Source organism: Trichoderma evansii (assembly GCF_050947405.1).
Source record: "Trichoderma evansii strain SZMC 28006 chromosome Unknown GGI43scaffold_40, whole genome shotgun sequence".
Lineage (NCBI taxonomy): Eukaryota > Fungi > Ascomycota > Sordariomycetes > Hypocreales > Hypocreaceae > Trichoderma > Trichoderma evansii.
This window is the reverse complement of record NW_028145166.1, coordinates 77,634-99,818: the sequence shown is the minus strand read 5'-3', so window position 1 is coordinate 99,818 and position 22,185 is coordinate 77,634. Positions and strand designations below refer to the sequence as shown.

General features: G+C 43.9%; 2 protein-coding genes across 2 annotated transcripts; one reads left to right on the top strand and one right to left on the bottom strand.

The window, feature by feature from the left end:
* Positions 1-2,757: 2,757 nt before the first annotated feature.
* On the top strand, positions 2,758-10,501 carry GGI43DRAFT_388855 (uncharacterized protein; the record flags this gene model as incomplete). The annotated part of the gene is made up of 3 exons (XM_083204120.1): positions 2,758-3,084; positions 3,139-7,926; positions 8,126-10,501. The coding sequence occupies 3 exons, from the start codon at positions 2,758-2,760 to the stop codon at positions 10,499-10,501; spliced, it is 7,491 nt and encodes a 2,496-aa protein (XP_083055262.1).
* Positions 10,502-13,432: 2,931 nt separating this feature from the next.
* On the bottom strand, positions 13,433-21,409 carry GGI43DRAFT_388854 (SpvB domain-containing protein; the record flags this gene model as incomplete). The annotated part of the gene is made up of 1 exon (XM_083204119.1): positions 13,433-21,409. One exon carries the CDS (start codon positions 21,407-21,409, stop codon positions 13,433-13,435), a length of 7,977 nt encoding a protein of 2,658 aa, XP_083055261.1.
* Between the last annotated feature and the right edge of the window lie 776 nt (positions 21,410-22,185).

Genomic DNA, 22,185 nt, shown 5'->3' with positions numbered 1-22,185 from the left:
AAGGTAAGATATCCCGGATTAATTATAGGCTGACTAACTAATTATAAGCACTAGCTAGTATAGGAAAGGAAAGCTGGGAAAGCTAGCTTTTCTTATAATCTAGGAAAACTAGGAAAAATAGCTTTTTATAATAATCTAGAATATTTAACTAAATATATAAATTTAATTTTTTATACTTATTAAAATAACTTAAATAGCTAATTATTAATATATTAATTATAATATAATTAAAGTGTAATTTACTAAGTCTTATTAATTTTAGTAGTAACTAATTATTATTACTTATTACTATTACTTATAAATCCTTTAACTTATCTGCTAATATAAACCTAGACCTCAGGTTTATCCCTTAGGAATCCTTTTATATTACTAATCTCATCTAGGAATCTAGTAACCAGGTTGTTATATATTTATATATTTTATTTTAGTTTATAATTATATTTAATTAGTAAAAAAAACTTATATTTATTAAATATAATTTTATTAATATAATTTATATAATATTATAACTCCTATTATTTTAAATATAATTATATATTATATTATTTAAATAATATAATTAAAATTATTTTAAATTTTTTATAATATTATATAAAATTTATAGTTTTTTTATTTTTTTATAAGCTTAACATTTATAATTAATTAAAGCTTTTTATAATTAAAATTTTATAAGTAATTAACTTAATTAATATATTTAAACTATAAGTTTAACTTATAATTTAATTTTTTAATAATAACTCTTATTATATAAGTTTTAAATTTAATAATTTAAAAGTTAAAATATTTTAAAAAAAAAATTTTTTTAATTAAAATAAAAATATTTAATACTAGCTTATTATATAATAATAAAAATAAAAATAAAATAATTAAAAAAACTAAAATTTTAAATTAAAAATTACTATTATCACTTTTAAATAATTACTAGTAAAATATATTTATATATTAAAATAAATTATAAAAATAAGCTTATTAATATATATTATTTTTTTTTACTTATAAGTTTTTTTAAATATATTTTATATAATAATATTTAAATATTATTATTTTATATATATATATATAAAAATATAATTATTTTTATAATAAGTTAATTTAATTAAATATAATTTTTTAAAATTTAAAATTATTAAAATTAATTTTATTAAATAATAAAACTAGTTTAAGTTAATTATAATTATTAAAATATTTATAATTTATTAAATAATAATTATAATTTTCTTATATTATTAAAAAATAAATAAAAAATATATTATATAAAAATATATAAAAATACATAAAAATATATAAAAATATATAAAAATATATAAAAATATATAAAAATATATAAAAATATATAAAAATATATAAAAATTTATTAAAAAAAATAAATATATTTATATTTTTTATATATTAATAATTAAAATATTAAAAAATAAATTAAAAAATTTATAATATTATATATATTATAAAAAAAAATATATATATTTTATATTATAAAAGTAATATATATAATAGCTTTTAATTTTTTTTTTTTTTTTATTTATATATTAATTCAATTAATTTTATTTTAATAAATATATTTAATTATATAATATAATTTTTTTATTAAATTATTAAGTTATACCCCTTGCTATAAAAAATACACGAGCTACTATTTCATATAGTTGTCCAGGGGCCAAATTTATTAAATTATAATACGACTACATGTAGTATTACGCATTGGGTAGCTCTTCGAGAGATTTATACAGATAAAAAGCGCTTGCATGCATGGCGGGTGCCATAGTCTGATTAATATTAGCTAACTGTATCGCGTAAAGAGTGGCAGAATTAGATTTACTGTTGACGCTGCAATTCTCGGGTGCGGCCCGCCCGTACATATGTCACTGACTGTGGCATATGGTTGTAATGTTCCAGCGAGTCTACCCTGTTTCCATTTGACACCCTATTAAGCTTTTGGCAAAATCGCTAGGCAGCCCCGCCAAGTGAGTCGGCATGTGTTACAACATATTCAGACCGTCCACCCGGAACTTCCGACCATGCATTACGCTATCGGATCCTCATTCCAAAGTAAGTTGTTCTTGCTCATATAACCATATGACATGTCATTTTGGGCCGATATTAATGGGGATTCTGACGGAAAAGGCCCTAGCAGTTCTTGGATTTTATCGTTTATGCCTTTAACTGACCATTCCATTTGGCAACGTGATGATCGCTATCATCACTCGTATGGCGCGTTATTATTAAATAGTGACCTTAGATATGTGTTTAGTTACAACTACTGTGGAAGGGTTATGAGCTTGAGGCAAGTTGCGACGGTATGGATCCATGTAGATCTTATACCGCGCGTCTTATCTCCGACTTAAGAGAGCGCCGTAGCCTGAGTGAGAAGGCTATGGCAATAAAATTAAGCTTCCGGTTCTTATCCAGCTACGCTGTGGCTGAAATAGTCGAACTCTCCATCTCTTGAAGATAAACGGTGTGGCTTCCTAGCGAAGCAGCGGGTTCGAAAATGTTAAAGCATGGACGAATGGTCGGCCGTCGCTATTGTTATTGATAATCCCGCAGTGTCAAAGAACATATATATATTAAACAACGCCAGCGTGGGGGTTTTTTTTTTTTTTTTAGTTGATCGTGGGGTCAGCTTTTTATCAATGCCAAAACCGTTCTGCGTATATGTATCTGAACATGACTAGTCAGGCAGGAATTGACTTAGGTATTTCGGGAGCTTGTGATCCCGGAGTCTCCCGAATTAAATTACTACAGGCTATGATCCCTAAAATGGAGAAAAAAACAACGTTGATTTCATACTATCGAGAAAATGGTTCCATTCCACACGATGTACAATCGAATCCGAGAGTAGTCCTTGCCTGCGCTCTTGGTGACATTACAGGAGACAACATACAAGCCGTCCAGGAGATTCTCAAGAGGTCTAAAGCCAAATTTCTACGAGATGTTGCATTCTATCTTGGTAAGAATGAGGTTGACGACCTCGCCCGGTACATAAATCAAAGCAGCGGTCCTAAAGTAGATGGATGTGACATCAGAAATGCACTCTTCCAAATGGAGCCCGCCGCAGTGGTTCAGCGTATGATTGAGATGGATACGGTGTGCTATAACCCTATCGGAGAGACTTTATGAATGAATCTAACTTGCCCCCAGATAAATCTTGGGCCAGAAATTCGCAGAGGTGTGATTAAATTTCTTGACAAGAACAAAGCCTTCAATTTTCGAACCACGTCAATATTGGCAACAAATGCATCTGAGACATTGGACGAAGTCTCAGGAAAGAAAAATACCTTCAAGTCTCTAGCAACTATACAAAGAGTGCTACTCCTAGTCTCTCAACCTGATTTCCTTCCGCCGCTCCTGAATGCTGGAATTACCAGTGCTCATGATGTTGCTCAGATATCTCGTTCGAGATTTATCGAGTTACTCGATAGCCGGATAGAAGCCACCTTCGCGGGAGAAATATATGATCAAGCTGTTGACACTGTTCTCCGCAACCAGTCAGCGTTAGTGCAGATGCACAGCTTCGTTAAAGGCACAGGTCTCGCTGATATCGACGGTGCCAGCACAGTTGCGCACCGAATGGCTACATGTCAAAAGCAAGCAGCGGCAAATAATTACAACATAAACCTTGAAGATCTTTTCGGCGGAATGGATTCGTATGATTGTGATGATTGTCTGTCCGTATTTAGTCCCGCCAATTATTACGTCGAGCTACTGCAGTTTTTGCGAAATAATACGGTGGATCCATCTGTTAATGAGAAAGGCGAGCCTTTATTCCCTAATACCTTTGATCATAACTACAAGAACACCGCTTTGAATGTTCTTCTACAGCGGCGTCCGGATCTCCAGCATATCCAGCTAACTTGCGAGAACTCAAACACGCTTATCCCTTACATTGATTTGGCGAATGAAATTATGGAGTCGTTTGTGATTCACCAGCAGGAACACCCTATACATTGGACGACTGATGCCGAATTTGAAGTTGATACTTTTAATGTTGAGTATGAACAAACTAGTAACGAGTTAGTGGCTGAGCCTCACCACATTTGTTACGCTGCATACCAGGTCCTTGCAGGAGATGAATACCCATTGGGATCCCCGCCATTTCACCAACCTCTCGCTGCAATGAGAAGTTATCTCCAGTTTCTGAATACTTCTAGGATTGAGTTAATGGAAACTTTTGTTCATACTCCCCAGTGGCCAGTTACCGATACCGAGGAAGACGCCAAGTGGAAGGAAATACATACAACTGCGAGAAAAAGGGCCATATCAGCCGAATATCTGAACATCACCCCAGAAGAATACGTCGTGATCACTGAGGAATCGTTTCTTGTTAAATCATATTACGAAATTATATACCCAGGAGACATGACAAAGGATCAGTACCCAAGTTACAGCTTGAGGCCTGTCCATAAGCACTGGGGTTACGACTCAGAGAGTGAGATGCTTAGCGCGGATGATGAAACCAAAGTTGGCTTGCGGTACCTCAAGAAACAGTTTCTCCCACGCGCGGGTGTAACTTATTCTGATGTTATCGACCTTCTAGACAGTTCATATGTCAATGGGGTATATAACATAGATCAGGCTCAACATGCTATTCCAGCTCTTCGGTCCAACTATTCGCTCTTGAAGTCTTGGGTTGACGGAAGTTCAACAAATATGGATTCTAAATACAGATTTGTTGTCGACTGGCTATTTGCAAACCAAGCAGGGCTCCCTGGATCACAAAATTTAACTGCACCATTCCCACTTGTGCCGTCACGAGCCCTCAGCCGTGATGCATGTACCCAGTTTGTGCATAACTGGTTTGAGCGACTGGGAAATCTCACAGTGCTAAAAATTGGAGAGGTGGCTTCTAAATTTGAGAAGTTTGATGCCCCTAATCCTCTTCAACCAATATTACCTTTTGAAGGAATTATCTGGAACTTACTCGACCAGACAACTTTACCAGATAGCTCGGGCTACTTTAGTGTTACTCACAAAGTATTAGAGACTTTTGGATATTTAAACATTGACGGATCAATTACAAAATCCAAGGACAAACTTGAGGACAAACTTGGCTTTATCGCCTGTAATAGTGTAGCATATAACTGCACTGGCCAATCGCTTTTATATCCGGATGAAGATGGATCAGTGTATCTCATTGGCGAGCCAGTCGACACTGCTAATCCTGAAGAACGAAATGGACGCTGCCTGGCCTTAATTCATCCGTCTGATAACATCCTTCGCCACTGGCCGAAGCTAGGATCCAAAGTGGGTGAAGTGGTGAAATGGGAAAACGTGCTATATCCTCATTCACTGGCTAATCCCTGTAACTTGGACTCCCTCCGCATTGTTCATTTGGATGGAAGCGAACTTACAGTTCATGAATGGAATAATATGCAGCGATTTATCCGCCTCAGTTTACGAACAGGATTCTCTATCAAAGATATGGATAAAGCTATAACCGGCCTTTCCCCAAGCCCGCTGCGAGGCTCTTCGAATGCCCAACAATTGACCATCACACCAGATATGCTACAGCAAATAGCCATACTCAAGCAACTTCAGGATGTCACAAAAGCTACCCTTCTGGATTTGCTTACCTTCTTCACAGAAATAGACACCGCCGGCCCCAATTCACTATATCGGCGTCTATTTCTTAATCGGAATATCACCGATCTTGACAACGTTTTTGTCCCTGATGATGTCGGCCAAGTCCTCCTTACTGGTGCGAAGATCTCTGATCATTTACCTGTTATCCTTTTCGCCTTACACCTTACTCAAACCCAGCTTAACGCTATTCTTGTTGACGCGGCTTTGGTGCGGGCGGATCTGACACTGCCCAATATTAGCCTTATTTATCGTTATGTGTTACTTGCTGAAATGTTACATGTACAACCACACGAACTTGTTCAAATTATCCAGTTCTTCAATTTTTCCATTAAGAAGGCAACGCCTATTAAAATCATGGATCTGATACGAGACTTCGGGCGTACGACAGAATCGTTGAACTTTCCACAACTGGCTTATATGGTGCACGGCAATGATCCAGAAGGAAGCATGTCGCTCTCCAAGCTTCAAATCGCCAAAACACTTACTACCATACTAGACGGACTCGCTAATATTGAATCTGAACTTTCGGTTCTTGACATTACCTCCACCACGAATGCCGTAAAAAAAGTTTTCTGCCGCCTATATCCAGTAGAAACCTCTGAGAAAATTACTAGCTTTCTAGATGGTACAATTCAGAGCGGGAAACAGGCCGACGAATTTTTCACAAGTCACATTGCTCTAATTCTCGAAAATGAAGAGTCAGCAAGGCAGACTGTATTACAAGAGGATACTAAAGATTTGGCTAAGGATGAGAGTGCTTGGTCTCTCAAGCACATGATCTCACGCTTAAGGCGGAATCTACGGGAAAAATTTGTCATTGGAACTATGGCAAACGCAGTGGGATTAGAATCAACTGAGATGGTCACATTTCTCCTGGCCAATGTGCTCAAGGCTACTGGCCTAAATGGAGTTACTGTATCAACGTTAGAAGGCCTTTTGGAGTTAGAGAAAGAGTCTTCTCACTCCGCTCAAGACTTCAAAGGATTTTTACTAGTCCCAGAGACGGATGTTTATTCCTTCGTGAGATTTGGGATGGATAAACCCAGAGATCTCTTGGTAAATGGCACACGTTTGCCTTTTTTCCAACAGCCAGAATCGAACGGAGTCTGGCTCACCGGTGCCATTAAACTAGAAGGCAGCCACCTGCATGAATTTGAAGTGCTTGGATTACAAATACTGGATCTCCAATGGAGTACACCGCAAAAAGTGCTCACTTCAATACCAATGCGGAGCTTTATTTCACGGCTTGCATATTTGACTATGCAAACGGCAATTCAAAAGATTTCTAAAGCCAGTATGTGTATTAGTAATCTTTGCCTCTCCGTGGAAGAGGTTAAATATTTCCATACTACCTCTGGAAAAACCAACTTTAAACTTGATTTAAATGATCCGACCATTGAGGGCCTGAAAAATGTTCAGGGGTATTGCAAGTTGCGTACGTCAGAAACTCCGGGAGTATTCAATCTTGTCGCATTCTTCAAATGGGTTGAATCAGCTTCTTCATCAAGTCCCGAGGTATTGGAAATCGCACAGCAAATTTCTAAAGCTACTCAGTGGGATGTCGAAGACGTCAAGAGAACCATTGGAACGGATGGGTTAGCATTGGTTCATATTGCCGACTTCTCCAACGAAACGCCTCTCCTCAGAATCCAAACCACTTTGGAGGTTGCACGCAAGGTAGGCGTTAACGTCTCGAAGCTTTTTAAGTGGGCTATATCTGTGGCAAAATTTGATGAAATGAGGAGAATATCCAATGAAATTCGCACATTAATTAAGTCAAGATACTCCTTTGCACAATGGGAGCAGATCTCCAAACAACTTCACGACAAACTCCGGTTGATGCAAAGGGACGCCCTAGTTGCCCATCTTCTCGTCCATCCCTGTCTAAAACCCTACGGTATCGTAGATGAAGATAGTCTATTTGAATTCTTTTTAATAGATGTGAAAATGGGGGCAGCTCTTAAGACATCGCGCATTAAGCAGGCCATCTCTACTGTACAACACTTCATCCAGCGATGCATTCTTGGGCTTGAAGAGAAGCGATACCCCACAGTTTCTAAGCACTGCATTGACCAGAAAAGATGGAAGTGGATGTCAAAACAGGCTTTGTGGACGGCTAATAGGAAGGTGTTCGTATATCCAGAGTCGTATATCGAGCCGACACTTCGCGACGATAAAAGTGATTTGTACGAGATCATGGAATCCGAATTACTACAAAAGGAAATCAGTGCAGTGACAATTCAAAATTCATTAAAGGACTACCTATTTGAGCTGGGCAAAAGAGCCGGCATTGTCGTTCAAGGCATCTTTGAAGATAAGAGCCAGCGGCCACACGTTGTCCATCTGGTAGGCAGGACAAGAAGCAACCCTTTCTCTTTTTACCATCGAACATTCTCCCAGATTACGCTTTATCATAAGCTGTGGACACCTTGGAAGGTACAGTTCCTCCTCCTTTCTGCTCACTACTCTAAGTGACTCTATAATAAATTTGGTTACATCGGCATGACGGGTATCACTAACAATGTTGGGGCTGCCCTCTATTTAGAAAGTTCCCATTGATATACCTACCTACACAGCTGATGAGATTCCCATCGCAGACGGGAAGAAACTCCTTCCAGAAACAGGCGGCTATGTTATTCCTATTGTTTTCGGGAAACGGATATTTATATTTTTTGGCATCATGCTCCCCCACGTTATCTCAAACCCCTCCTCCAGTGCTGTAAGGATACCAACTGTCGAACGAAGCATCGGTAAACATCCTCCAAATCTTGAAGTACCTGATGGGTCAGCCCCCATATCATTACCGATGCCAACAACCCATAAAACATGGCAAATTAAGCTTGGCTGGACAGAGCTACAAAACGGCGCTTGGTCACCAAAGCAGGTCTCCCGAGACTCAATTTTTGATCAACCAGTTTCCGATGTAGTACCTTGTCTGGACAAATATTTATTTATTCCACATGTGAACCCAAACTTCGTTCAGATCGAGGTAGTTAATCCTGATCTTAAAGTCATAGGTGGATTTGACTTCCATGGGCTTGACGTTTTTCGAGCAGATATACCACTCAGGACGTTCCCTGGAGAGCTGAGAACATCATTTCATTTCTTAGGCACCCCTCGTAGCCCTTTTCCGACCTCTTTTGGAGTAGCTGCGGGTCATATGTTCATCTACTCTCTTCAAGATCTCAACAATATGCAGAGGCTTCGCACGGGTCCGTATATGCATTACATGCCTAGCTCAGACTCAAGATTCGAGCCGGGAAGCAGTTCTTTTAGCCACAAGTTCCTTAATGTACTACTGGATCAGGTCACCGAAACAGATTCTCTTAATCTGTTCTTCCAATCACTACAAAAACTCTACCTTGAGAAAAGGCAGCCATTTGGCGATTTCCTCCAGCTGGTGCCAAACGAGCGAGGTGAACCCTATTCACTCTATCTTTGGGAAATGGGATTTCATGCTCCGATGCAATTAGCGGACGCACTATTAAAGACTCAAAAATTCGAGGCAGCTTTAGAGTGCTGCCACTACGTTTTTAATCCTTACGCAGCAGGTGATTCTGCTTGGAAGTGGGGACCTTTTGCACGTGTTCGCACAGAAGACGCCTTACTGGCGCTATTCAGCAGCCTAAAACCACAGACTCCAGACTACCTGGGAGTGATTGGGAAGTGGCGAGATACTCCCTTTGCACCTCATGTCGTCGCCCGCAATCGGCCACTCGCATACATGAAGTGGACCGTAATGAAATATCTAGAGATTCTCATTGCTTATGGAGACTGGTATTGTCGTCAGGGCTCTCTTGAAGCATTCCCTCATGCGCTTCAGCTATATGTTTTAGCGAAACATATCGCCGGGCCTACACCACAGCGAATATCGAAGACGGAGAAACCCAAACCGCAGACCTATTTGTCACTGCTTGAAAAGTGGGATGCATTCAGTAATGCTTCAGCTAATATGGAATTAGCATTTCCTTTGAACCATGCCCCTAGCCCCATGCAAGCCCATAGAAAAAGCAATTCAGCGGCCAACCTTATTAGATTCTCCACGACTACCTACTTCTGTATCCCAGATAATGCTCAAATACGACATTTAAGAGAACTAATAGACCTAAGGATTCACAATATTCGAGAAAAATCGATTTCATCCCCGCTCTGGGATCTCACGGCCGATCCCGCAGTTTTAATATCTTCAGCCACCCAAGGCATACATCCGGCTGGTCTTCTCAATGATCTACATGACCCAATGCCCAACTACCGCTTCGTCTACATCTTGCAGAAAGCCATCGAACTCTGTGATGAGCTTAAAGCCGCATCTAGGTTTTTTCTTAATATCAGGGAGAGAAAAGATGCCGAAGCATTGTCGTTGATGCGCTGCCGGCAAGAACTTGCAGCAAATTCTCGGATTCTAGATATTCGTAACTTACAGCTAAAAGAATCCAAATTATCTCTTGAAGCTATAAGAGAAAGCAGAAATGTCCCATTGTCGCGATACCGCTACTACTCCTCTCTTGCTGGTAGACCAGGTTTAAGCATAGAGGAGTCTGATCTCGAATATAAGGAGATTGAGATGGAAATTCCTGCTCCAAATATGACAGGGGATCTGACATTGACGAGGGAAGAAAAGTTAGACTTAGAGGAAGCAAAGAGAGCAAAGGATGCCTGTGATGTAGCGACTGGGGAAGATATCATTGCAGGCGTCTTATCGCATCTACCTGTTGTTGAGATTAACGGCCAACCGCTGGGTGTGGGATCATCTTTTGCAGTCGATGTTTCACAAGCGTTTCAAATTCAAGCACGTGTTTTCCGTGCGAGAGCTGATACACACTCATACAACTCCTCCACGGCCATTAAAAGAGCAGGTTATATCAAGCAGCATCAAGATAGAGTCTACCAGGCAAACTCTGCTGGCTATGAGCTAATGTAAGTTAATAGATAACCTCGGACTGTTTAGCTCTACTAAATACGTGTAGCACCATTAATAAGCAGATTGCTTCTCAGATACACCGTATTATGATCTCTGAGCAAGACATCGCCAATCAGGAAAAGTCAATCGACGACACGAAAGAAATAATAGAATTTCTATCAAATAAATACAGTAACGTTGAGCTATACAGCTACTTAGAGGCTTCGGTCCGAAATATCTTCTATCAAATGTATACACTTGCGTACGATCTAGCCAAGAAAGCCGAGTCTACATACATTTTTGAAAGAGGACCTAAAGCTACTCCAATACCTTTTATTCAATTTGGATATTGGGACCCCAAACGGGATGGGATACAGTGCGGCGAAGAGTTACATCTATCCCTTAAAAGGCTTCAAACAGCGTATTTGGACAATCGAGGTCATGATTGTGAAATTTTAAAGACTGTATCTTTGCGACAGATCAATCCGATGGCACTCCTCCAGTTAAGGATCGCCGGCTTCTGCGAGTTCAAATTTGCAGAGATTTTGTTTGATATGGATTTTCCAGGCCATTACATGCGGCGCATAAAGTCATTGTCTGTCTCGGTTCCCTGTGTAGTTGGACCTTATACGGGAATCAATGCAACTTTGACTTTACTGAACCACTCGTACAGGGTGCATCCAATAGGCGTTAATGATGCAAGCAGCTATTCTAACAAAAATAACAATGAAACAAATGAACTGGACGATCGATTTACTACCAGCCGAGTCCCAATCAACTCCATAGCAGTCTCTTCCGGTCAGAATGATACAGGCGTTTTTGAGCTACAGTTTACATCAGAGCGTTATCTCCCCTTCGAAGGTGCTGGTGCAATCTCAACGTGGAAATTAGAATTACCGCAAGCCGTTAAGTTATTTAACTACAAAAGCATCACAGATGTTCTCTTCCATCTTAGATACACCACTATCAACGGTGGAGAGGAACTAAAAGCTGCAGCAACTAAAAATGTGCAGCAATTTGTTAAAAATGTCGCTACTCTATCTGGTGAACAAGGTTTGCAGGTTATTTTTGATTTGCAGACAGAGTTCTCTTCAGAATGGATCCAAGCTACCGCCAGCTCCCTACTGGATTCAAATTCTCGGGTAATTATCTTGAAAAACCTTGCCGATCACTTACCATATTATACACAGGGTTGCAAACCAGAGGCACAGTGTATTACAATTATTACCGAGACAGAACTGGAAGCAGGGTCTATTACATTAAATTCGGGAATATCTCAAGAAGATATATCATTCACTGAGCAAGCAACTATTACACCTAATGGCCCTAAGGTTTTCCAAAGTCAGCTTAACGAAAAAAAAATACCAATAACAAACTCTAAGTGGTTATTAAAAATTAATAATATAAGCAATACTTTAAGATTAAAAAATATGTATATAATAATGCAATTTATATTAACAGTAATAAACTATTAATATAATATTAATATATTTAAATAAATTATTATAAATAATTATTAAACTATAAAAAACAACATATAATAAATTTTTTTTTCTCCTGTGTATAAAATTATAAATTACCTATTACTATTACTATTACTTATTAGTATTTCTTTTTAATGCTTTTTTTATTTCTTATCTCTTATTTACTTATTTTACTGCGAATTATATTATAATTTAGTAAGAAATAGTTAAGCTACTTCATGCAGCCAGCGCTATAATTTAATATAAATTTATATTAAGCTTTAGTATAACTAACTCGATAGAAAGTAAAGGCGCTAAGCGCAGCTAGAATACTTATATATTGTAACGATCCATTATACTTTTAAGCTAAATAGGGCAAAAGATTAGGCTAATAATAACTATTATGGCAATTACTATAATGGAACCAGCTATTTAACTGTTACGGGGAACCAGGTCGTAATATATATGGAATAACTAGATAGGTGCATAGGCTTAATTAAGCTATAAAAGTGGAGTATCTCTTAAATATATAATATTTTTTTCCTAATCCAAATATTAAAATACAAGTAAAATTAATTTACTTTTGAAAATAAAAATAAAAAAAATATAATAAAAATAGAACTAATATATTTTTAAAAGAAAAAGTAAAATCATTATATTTTAAAATATAAATAAAATTAATTTACTTTTAAAAGTAAAAGAATAAGAAAAAGTTATTATTAGGAACTTAACTTTCCCAGATGCTCGGGACCTTTGAGTATAATATATATAAGTTAACAAGAAAAAGCAAGTCCTATTATCCTTAAGGTGCATAGCTTAGTTAAAATACAAGTTAAACAGGGGGCTACTGACAATAAAAATGGTTCCCACAATTCATAACACAAGAGTAGGATTAGTTCAATGTGCTCCGACAAGCGTGCTGCGTGCCCCTTAGAACATACTATTGTTCTTAGATAATCAGTATCAACAGATATACCCGCTGCCACGGAAACACAACCCCTTGTCTGTTTATGAATTGTGCAAGCAATGTCAATGACAATACGGGAAGTCTGGACTTGGGCCAAAAATAGCTGTAAATTTCATGGCGTTGGGCAATAAGTGCCAGAAGCGGTAAGTAAGATCCCTGCAATGTATGGGTATAACTCTCGCGATAGATTCGGGTTAATATTGATTATTCTTCATGAGCCTCTATAAGTCACGAAGCCCCAGTAAGAGACAACCAGAATTAGCGAGCCGATAGAGCGAATGCTATCAACTACTGGCGATATAAGTACCTCCTATTGTATTTACTAGTCATTCCAGATATTATTAGTTAAGGAACCAGGATAGAATAGCTCACATGGTAAAATAGACGCAAGCCCTTCACCCTAGACTTTCAGAATTGGGACAAAATTTAGTTCCCAGTGCCCTCTATGTTATCTGCAAAAGATGAGAAGCTAAATGCCGTCTCAATTCACAAAGTGATGTACGCAACCTGCTCATTTTGCACCTATGACCCTCTTGGTGCATACCACCACACTCTTTGTGCGTCATTCAGCGAATTTCCCACACTGGGAATATATCCGTACGTCGAGTTGATTTCTTTCCGCATCGTCTCCAGCGTGTCAGCATTAAGCTTCCACAAGTCCTTGGCCTCGCTAAGTTTGTGCGCCCAGAGCACGTTGGAGTCGACGAAGAAGCCGCCTGTGCCGTGGATGATCTGGTGCTCGACCAGATCGGTTTCAATGGTCCAGTGGAACTTGATGTCGAAGGCATCCCAAAGTGGTTGGAGCGTCCGCGGCATATCGTGGTGTCTCCGAGTCGCGTGCGGCTCTTCCAAGGTGCCCATTTTCAGCCGCTCTTCCACCGCCTCGGCCATGGTCACGTCCTTCGCGGCTGGGAGATTCTTCTTGCCAGACTTGAACGCACGGTAGTCCCGGGCGATCGGGGTCATCCCTTCCTCCAGATACTTGATGGCTGCCCGCAGACCCTTGGCCTGGCCACTTGCCTTTGCGCCAGCCGCCACTGCCTTCTTGACGCCCTCGCCTACCTTGTTACTGACAGCCATCATCACGTTGGCGGCCTTGCCGAGATGCGTAAGAAGATCCGCCCCCGTTATCCCTCCTTCGAATGTGGGCACCAAGGCCGTCTTGGAAGCGGTGGCGGCGGCTTCCTGGATTACGGCCGGCATCTCCTTGACCGTGGCCTTGGCGCTCTCGTACGCAGCCTTTCCGCCGGCGTTGAGCACCCTATTCGCCGTGCCGATGTTCTTGAGTGACTTGACGGCCCCCGCGCCACCGGCAAGCGTCGTAACCACATCCGCCGTGTTCAGGCTGAGGTTCGTGGAGGCGTCGCCCAGCTTGCGCCAGTTCTCGTCCCCGCCCTCGGCGATCGCCTTGTATGCATAGACGGCCACGTTCCTGCCGGCTTCGACTGTTTCCTTACCCAGCTCAGCAAGGCCCGCGCCGACCGTCTCAGCCATCTCCAGAGGAGGCTTCTGCGCCAGTTCCATCAGTGCCTTGGGAGTGTTCATCAATGCTTCACCTCTACGGTGTAGGCTGTCGGTGATGCCCCTCACGACCGGGCGATCGTTGATGAAGTCGTCCACCTTCAACGCTGCTCGCTGTATCCAGCCCAGGCTGTTGCGCCAGTCTTCCGACTCGGCGCCTCCCGGATCTTGGTACCGGGCCGGGCAGCACTTGGCATAGACAAAGCCGTTAAGCCCGTCGCCGGCAAGTCCCGCAGGGTCCGCAGAGACCCACCGGCCCAGCCACGGCGCGTAGTATCGGGCCCCATTGGCGTAGAGTCCTGTCTCCGTGTCTCGCTCCTTGTTCGCGAAGCGATAGCGCTTGTCGGCGTCGACGTCAACACGGAGTGCGCGATACGTAGAGCTGCCGTACGCGCTGTACTCTTCGTATGATATCACACTGCCATGCATGTCAAGCTCGACACAGATAGACCCGAGGTAATTGTCCAACTGGTATCGATGGAGCCGTTTTTCTCCAGCGGGTGTCATCGATTTTCTCCCTCCATTCCCTGCATCTGTGGTTCTGTCCAGGACAAATTTTGTGCGATCCTCCACCAGTGCAACGATTTTGTCAGAATGAACTGCTTTGAAGGTCTGCCGCTCCAGTTTTATGGTGCTCCCATCTCCTAAATACTTGCGGTAGGCTTCCACGCCAGTCACGTAAACCGTCTCCTTCAGCTTGCGAGCAGGTTCAGTTCCGTTGCGTGAACGGTCCGTAACCTTTCTTGTGCGCTGACCAGCTGCATCATAGACATAGTATGTCGTCTCCGGACTCCCGTCTTTCACATCTTGAGCCGATACAGCCGCAAGATTGTCGCGAAAGTCCCACTTCATGCTTGAAAGGTGTGACATTGCCGTCATCAAGCCTGCGGACCCTTCCAATCCCTCATAGAGGTATTTTTCAGTTACAAGGCCGGTAGTGGTCGCCGTCAGCTTGTTAGACATTTCGCTCGGTTTAATGTGACTCGGTATTTCGTAGCTGTACTTTCTTGTCCAGCCCGAATTAGCTGCTTGACTGCCCCGGTGGCTTAGCTGTAGAATGTTGTTGGCGGCATCGTACACATATGTTTCCGTATACAATGCGAGTGCGTTTTCTGCTAGCAAGGGCAGCGCGCTTGTTGCCGCATCCGCAGGTCCGAGAATATTGTTGCTCACCTCAGCGCTGAGCCGTTCTCGGCCTCGGGACTCGACAAGTCGCCCTACCGGGTCGTAGGTGTAATCAGTGCCTGGTTCCACGACCTGGTTGCGGAAGAAAGCACTTTGTTGCGCCCTGTCGACGACATGTGTAACGTTGCCCATGATGTCGTATATGTATGTGAAGTCTTGTATGATCCTCCTTGGACCCTTGGACCGAAGCGTGACAAATTCTGAGCTCAATCGGTCATACGAGTACGTGGTTTCGACGCCGTTTCCATACTGGATGCTACTTCTCCGACCTTGTGCGTCATAGTCGACATGGGTTACGTATTCTTCAAAGATTGGATTGCCATTGCTATCTTTCTCGCCGCGCATGTTGACCTGGACTCTTTCCACGTAACTAGCTTCGTTATACACGTTGGCGGATACCGTGTTATCCGGGGTAGTTCCTTGGATATGACGGTTGAGTGCGTCATATCTTGCCTCACTGACGTAGATTTCTTCCTCCAATGGAACGTCCTCCAGGATTCTCCAGTCAATTGTGGTTTTGTAGTTTTTTGCCAGCTGCTGCTCCTGCCTAAGAAGATTGCCTTTAAAGTCATACAACGGCAGGGTGAGAACTCCAGACTGGTCATATTGCTTGTAGTGCCTTCCACGCAAGTTGCGATTTTGTCCTCCGCGGATTTCGTCTCCATAAATGATACTATCCACAACTCCTCCCGTTAGTGAAGTCAAGTCCAGGAGGATATGACTCGTTACGCGTCGCAACTGATCGTAAGTCGTGTGAAGACGTTGGCGTCTCTCGTTCCAGTTAAGAAAAGTGCAGTCTGCTGCGTCATTCAATGCCCACGACTCGCCCGTGTCCATGCTGATGCGGTGGTATGCGCTGCCGAGCATGTTGTAGTCTGATTTGTCGACAATGCGGCCAAGAGCGTCTATTGTCTGTAACTTGTGCCCTTCAACATCCAGGATGGACCAAGTGATAATCTTGCCGTGAGTACCATTATCCGTCATTGTGTAGAACCCGCGTCCCAAGGCATCCCCATGTCTAATGCTGGGAGTATTGTTATAGGCGCTAGACTTGGTCGCAGCTTCTTGCTCAAAGCGCCCGAGCTGACCGCTTTGCCTTTGGTCGTACCAGGAGGGTAGGTAATAGTCCGTTCCCAGTTTCTGAAAGAGCTCTCCAACATCTGGGTCATTCCGAGGGTCAGATGTCAAAGTGAGATCTCCAGCATCGTAAGTAACCTCCTCCCAACTCGTAAAGAGTGTTTTGGACCAAGAGTGGTCCGGGCGAAGCGTCACTGCAGCACGTTCTGCGGCGTCATATAAGATAATGGGTGAGACACCTTCACAATGTAGGAACTTGAATCCATGCGTATCGTCAAAAAAGTCCTCAAACCTTTGCACCTCTTTGCCTTTATTATTAAAGATGGTCCATCCGGTAGCCACCCATCTCGGATCCACCGGTAGTCCATTCTCTTCAATCGGCCCTGGCTCTTGAAGATTCTTCTGTTGGACTTCCCGTCCGAAGCCGTCGGAATACGAAAAATTGACCCGAATTCTGGGGGTCTTAGGCAGACCAACATCACTAACATGACGTTCTCTAGAGATGAGCGCGCTCCACATGGGCAAGCACTTACGCGGAGCACGGTGATACTGCTCGGGGTCGTAGATGGTGCGGGACGATGCAGTACCGAGAAGTCTCCTGGTCACATCGCCAATTGGGTTTGTAAAGAATTCTACCAAGTCTGCCGCTGACACGTAACTGGCGAAGCTCTCCAGGCTATCGCCTAGGGCCTCGGATTCCTTTCCCATCAAGGCGGAGCCAACTACCTTGCCCAGCGCGTCGAAAGAGACCTGTGTCCGGTTGCCGTTGATGTCGACAGCGAGGTATGGCTGCATGGTCCGGTAGTCATTGGAGGCTAGAACCTCGTTTCCGATGGCATCAATAGTGAGGACTGGGAGTATGTCATGTTTATCTTGGTACAGAGTAGTTGAATTGCCGAAGACGTCTGCATACCTCCTGCCGTAAAAGAAATGTGCTCTGGCTTCGGCCAACTCCTGCTGCGAGCATGCCTCTGCAGATGGATGGAAGTAGCTGCGCCCAGATGGAACCCACCAATTCGAATCCTTATCCAGGTCTATGTATCCACCTTGCGTAAAGGTGTCGATAGCATTGGGTATAAGGGTGAAGTTGCTGCCCGTAAACTTTGAGACCAAGCCTGGTGTGAATGCCATGGCATAGGAGCAACCAGCGTGAGTCATGTTTTCCACCTTTCCGAGAGGAAGGATACGTGAGAGGTCATCACTCCTATAATATACACGAGACTTATGTGCCAGTCGCTTCCACCTGCTGCTGGCTGTCTTCTCTGTCTCGTACGAAACCTCTCGCAGCTCTCTCAGTGGTTGAAAATCGTCCCTAGAAAAGTCTGATACACAGAAATATTGATTACAGGGCAAAGGCCGTACACCCGTAATTTCATACACTCGGTTTTCGGCTGGATGCGGCAACACATACGCGGTAGAATTGTCAATGAAGTTGGTGTAGTCCTGCTCACTGTATGTCATGAGCGTCTCTTCTTGTATGGCCTTTGCCGCCCCGTTGAGACTGCTATTACGGATGCCGTAGCAGATCATGAGACTCTTAAGAAGATTGCCAAACCCGTCTCGCTTCAAATTGAGGATGTGAGAGATGCGGGGATCTTCCGACTTCCGTTCGTACCGGAATTTCATGGTTTCCAAGGGCTGAGAATGCCACACGGAGTGCTGGTTATTCATATCTTTAGGCTGGAGGCATGTCAACGAATAGGAGTTGGAGGTAACACTGTGAGGTATTTTGGACCGCAGCGTGCCATCCTCTGTGTAGATCTCTTCTCTCAGCATCAGTCCCTTGAGCGCTCGATATGCTTCTCGCAGATCGTCGGCCGCCAGGCCACCTCGGAGCACGGTGCCAAGGTTTTGACTTTGGATGAAGCCAGCAAAGGCTGCTTCGTCAAATGTGGAAGGGGTGCCAAAGTATTCCTGGGCAAGCAGGTGCCCGAGTTCACCAGCGTCGAAATATGCGCCAGTGTGGTAGTACTGCTTGGTGTGAACAGGAGGGCTGACGAACGCAGCATCCCAGTTGACCACGTCGTCTAAGGCTCCACCGTCTAGCGATGCGAACTCTTCCGTATCCCAGTGTTCTGCAGACGCGAAACCTCGAAACTCCCGTTCGATGCCATCGTAGTACCCATGGTGGTACGCATACCGCGTAACGAACCGTGAGCGACCGATATAGTCATGGGTCTCTATCCTGGAAACGCAATGGACCGGGAACGGAATATGTGTATGCCAGGGCTTACCTGCTGCCTCGTCGTCGAGATAAAATTGTGTGGAAGGGGTGTAGGTGTACTTTGTCTCTGCACCCATGTTGTTCCAGGCTCGGACAAGAAGATGCGGCTTTGTGCCATTCACCAGGTCAACGTATTTCACTGGGACTCTTGCATCCGCCGGCTTGCCGCTTGACCATACCAAACACCCCGTTCCTCTGCCTAACAGATCCATTGTCTGCACACTTGTGAGATTGTCATAAATCGGAACCTGGCTTATTACCTGGCGATCCAACCATTGGTTGCCCGAACAGTTGCGGCATATCAGGATATGGTCGCACGCTAAGTAAACTATATCGCTCGTCCCGTTACCATCAACATCTGCAAGTCTAATCCGCGTCGCATCAAACTGCCCTGGAGAGTCGAGGGTTGGACAATTGCCCATCAACCTTTTTGCACCAAAATTGCCGTAACCGAGGCTCGGCCAGTAGCATACAGAGCCGGGACTCGAGATGCGAACGAGATCGGGAAGTCCATCTCCGGACATGTCGGCTAGGAACATGGTATGTTCTGAATCGGAGAACAGTATTCGTGGTCCTCGGTCTTCATTCATGCTTTGGGCAATGATGGTCCCAGTGGCGAAGCCTTCTTTTCCTAGCGATTGGTAGAGAATGAACCTGCCATCCTCTGAAATCAAGATGTCGGCCAAGCCGTCGCCTGTCGTGTCGATGAGCTTCGCATTGGCATCATTTATATCGATGTTTGGAAAGCTGGGAAGATATCTGAACGGTTCCCACGATTCCGTCGTACAAAATCCCCCAGTTGGATTTTGGATTGTTTTGATGCATCTCTCGTAGTATCCCGCACGCCCCGGCTCCAAATCAACCGCATCGATTCTACCGCCAGTAAGAGCTAGGAGCTGGAACGAGTCATCAAGCGAACGATTCGGGGCAACATTAACGGCGACTGGTCGTCGAAACAGGGCGGTGGGATTTCCACTGCTGGCCGACCCGGCCCTTCTAGGCACCATGTTATTCGCGCTCACATTCCTTTTGTAGAACCATGTTCCACCTGACTCGAATATGACGCCAACAAGGCCCTCACCGTTCAGATCAATAGGTTGATATGCGCCAGAGAAACCCGACGGGAGGCCCTCAGTGGACTCCTCGCCCAGGCTCTGAATTGGGAACTGATCCAAATCATTGAGAGCGGGTAATGTGCTGTACTCAAAGTTGAGAGGAGGCAGATTCTGCGTCAGTGTCGGCCCACCCCCCGGGTCTGTCATGTGTCCGCTTCTTAGGGCGCCGGTCATGTACGATGCGACGGGATTCTCGTCGTAGAAGAACGTCGTTGACGATACAAGATAGTCTTTGGTCCCCAACTCTTCGGGAAAGTGGTGAAACACGAGGACACGCCGACACAACCTGTATGTCCTTACCTCGAATGAGCTGCGGTAAATACTGAATGGGTCCTTTCGACACGGCCATATGCCTTTCTCGCTGAGTTTCGGATTGACAAGATCATGTTCGCCATAATCCAAGACGACCTCGAACATCCAGGTATCCGTCGGCAGTTGGTTTGCATCAAACGCCACCCATGACTGGAGATGTCGGTTTGGTTTGCGGTTGCCGTATTTTATTGACTTCAAGTATAGATTGGCACTTCGTGCTTCGGCAGAGCGATTGACTTCGCTAGGCGACCGCAAGTCTATGCCTTTTGAATCCTCGCGTTTATATTGGTAGAGCGTGCTATTCCCTTTTGTGTCATATGTTTGACAAATTTGCCAGCTAAAAATTCTCTTGTTCATGCCGGTTGATTCGGTGTCGAAAATCCTCGAGTCATCCGTCAGCCCGTACAGAGTCACGGCACCCGTAGCATCGGTTGTCCTCCAGTGCTCTTCTCCCGGGTTGAGGTTGCTAGTCCATTTCTCGATCCTAGTGAAACCCGACTCGATCCGTGGTCGGAAGCGCTGAACAGTCCAGTCGTCTCTCTGCTCTACGTGGAGGGAAAAGTGACCACTGCCATCCTCAACCAACGTGCCATCTGCAGTATTCTTTTTGAACGCGGGAACAAGGTCTTCTTGGCCTTCAAAGTTGAAGATGTCGCTGTTATCATATCTCGGGAGACCTTTGTCCGTTTTACGCGATATCGAGCCGAACCCTAGCTTCCATCCAATACCCCAAGGCCCGTTACCGGAATCACTCGCGTAGCTGATGGAGAGGCTTGTCGGCCCATGGCCGTCCCGGCCCGGCGTCACAGGAATCGGGACCTGGGCGGTAGCGGTCCCCGTCACCGGATTGACCGAAAACTTCTCGCCTAGCCCCCGGATGGCCCCGCCGCCCTTGGGTAATGATATGGCCGGCATCTTTGGACCTTGTGGCAGATTCCTGTTTACACCTTGGGCTTTCGAGACATCATCATCTCTCGACGTCTTTGGTGCGGAGAGTCCTCGGGGGGGTTGAGGTGCTCGTTCCTCGCCGGCGCCAGCTCTGAACATTTTAAAACTCGTCTCCATGTTTGCGGCGCTTGATATGCTCTCCTTCCCTAGTTACTTGCCGGGTGCGCTACTCTTTGCGTAACATTATCACGTTGCCGTGTCTGTAATTTCTTTACGAATATGCCAGAATGGGCAGGTCGAAGCCAGTAAGCAAGTCAAAACTTCGATGCCCTCTCGTATGATCATGCCAAGCAATACATTTCCGACCTTTTCTGGGTACATGTCTGAGTCTGCAGCACGACTTGGATCTGGGTTAGCCGTCGAATTTATTGGACAATCAACGTAACTTTGATCACCCACATCAGGGTCTTGCTCGCTTTCCGCGACAAGTAGACCCAATTGGTCTTCTGAACACCCGATGCCCATGTTGCAGCCATTCTGAAGTGATGTGCTGCCCAGAGACGGACCTTCTTCAACGCCACTTTCTCAGCTGTCTTGGTTCGTAATCATTCCTGCGAAAACCTTTCCTTGACCGCCATCTACTTCTTTGCTGTCTGCGGCCGAGTTCTTGCTCAACGACGGGATGCACTAACATGGGTGGAGGACAGAGCTGGGTGGAGGCAAGAGACAAAAGTGTGACGCCATAGAGCCTGCTGCCTCAATCACACGTCAACTCGGGTAGCATATGTCAACCTCGGCTGTCGCCTGGATGCTCATTGACTGCGGTGGTTGGGGCCTAAACTAATCCTTCAGGGACCCAATCCGCCAAGTACTGTGCAAGAGCTGGTTCCTGTCCATGCCAAACTTGCCCTCAAAGTTTTCCCCTATAACCCTAATTCCACCACCTCTCATCG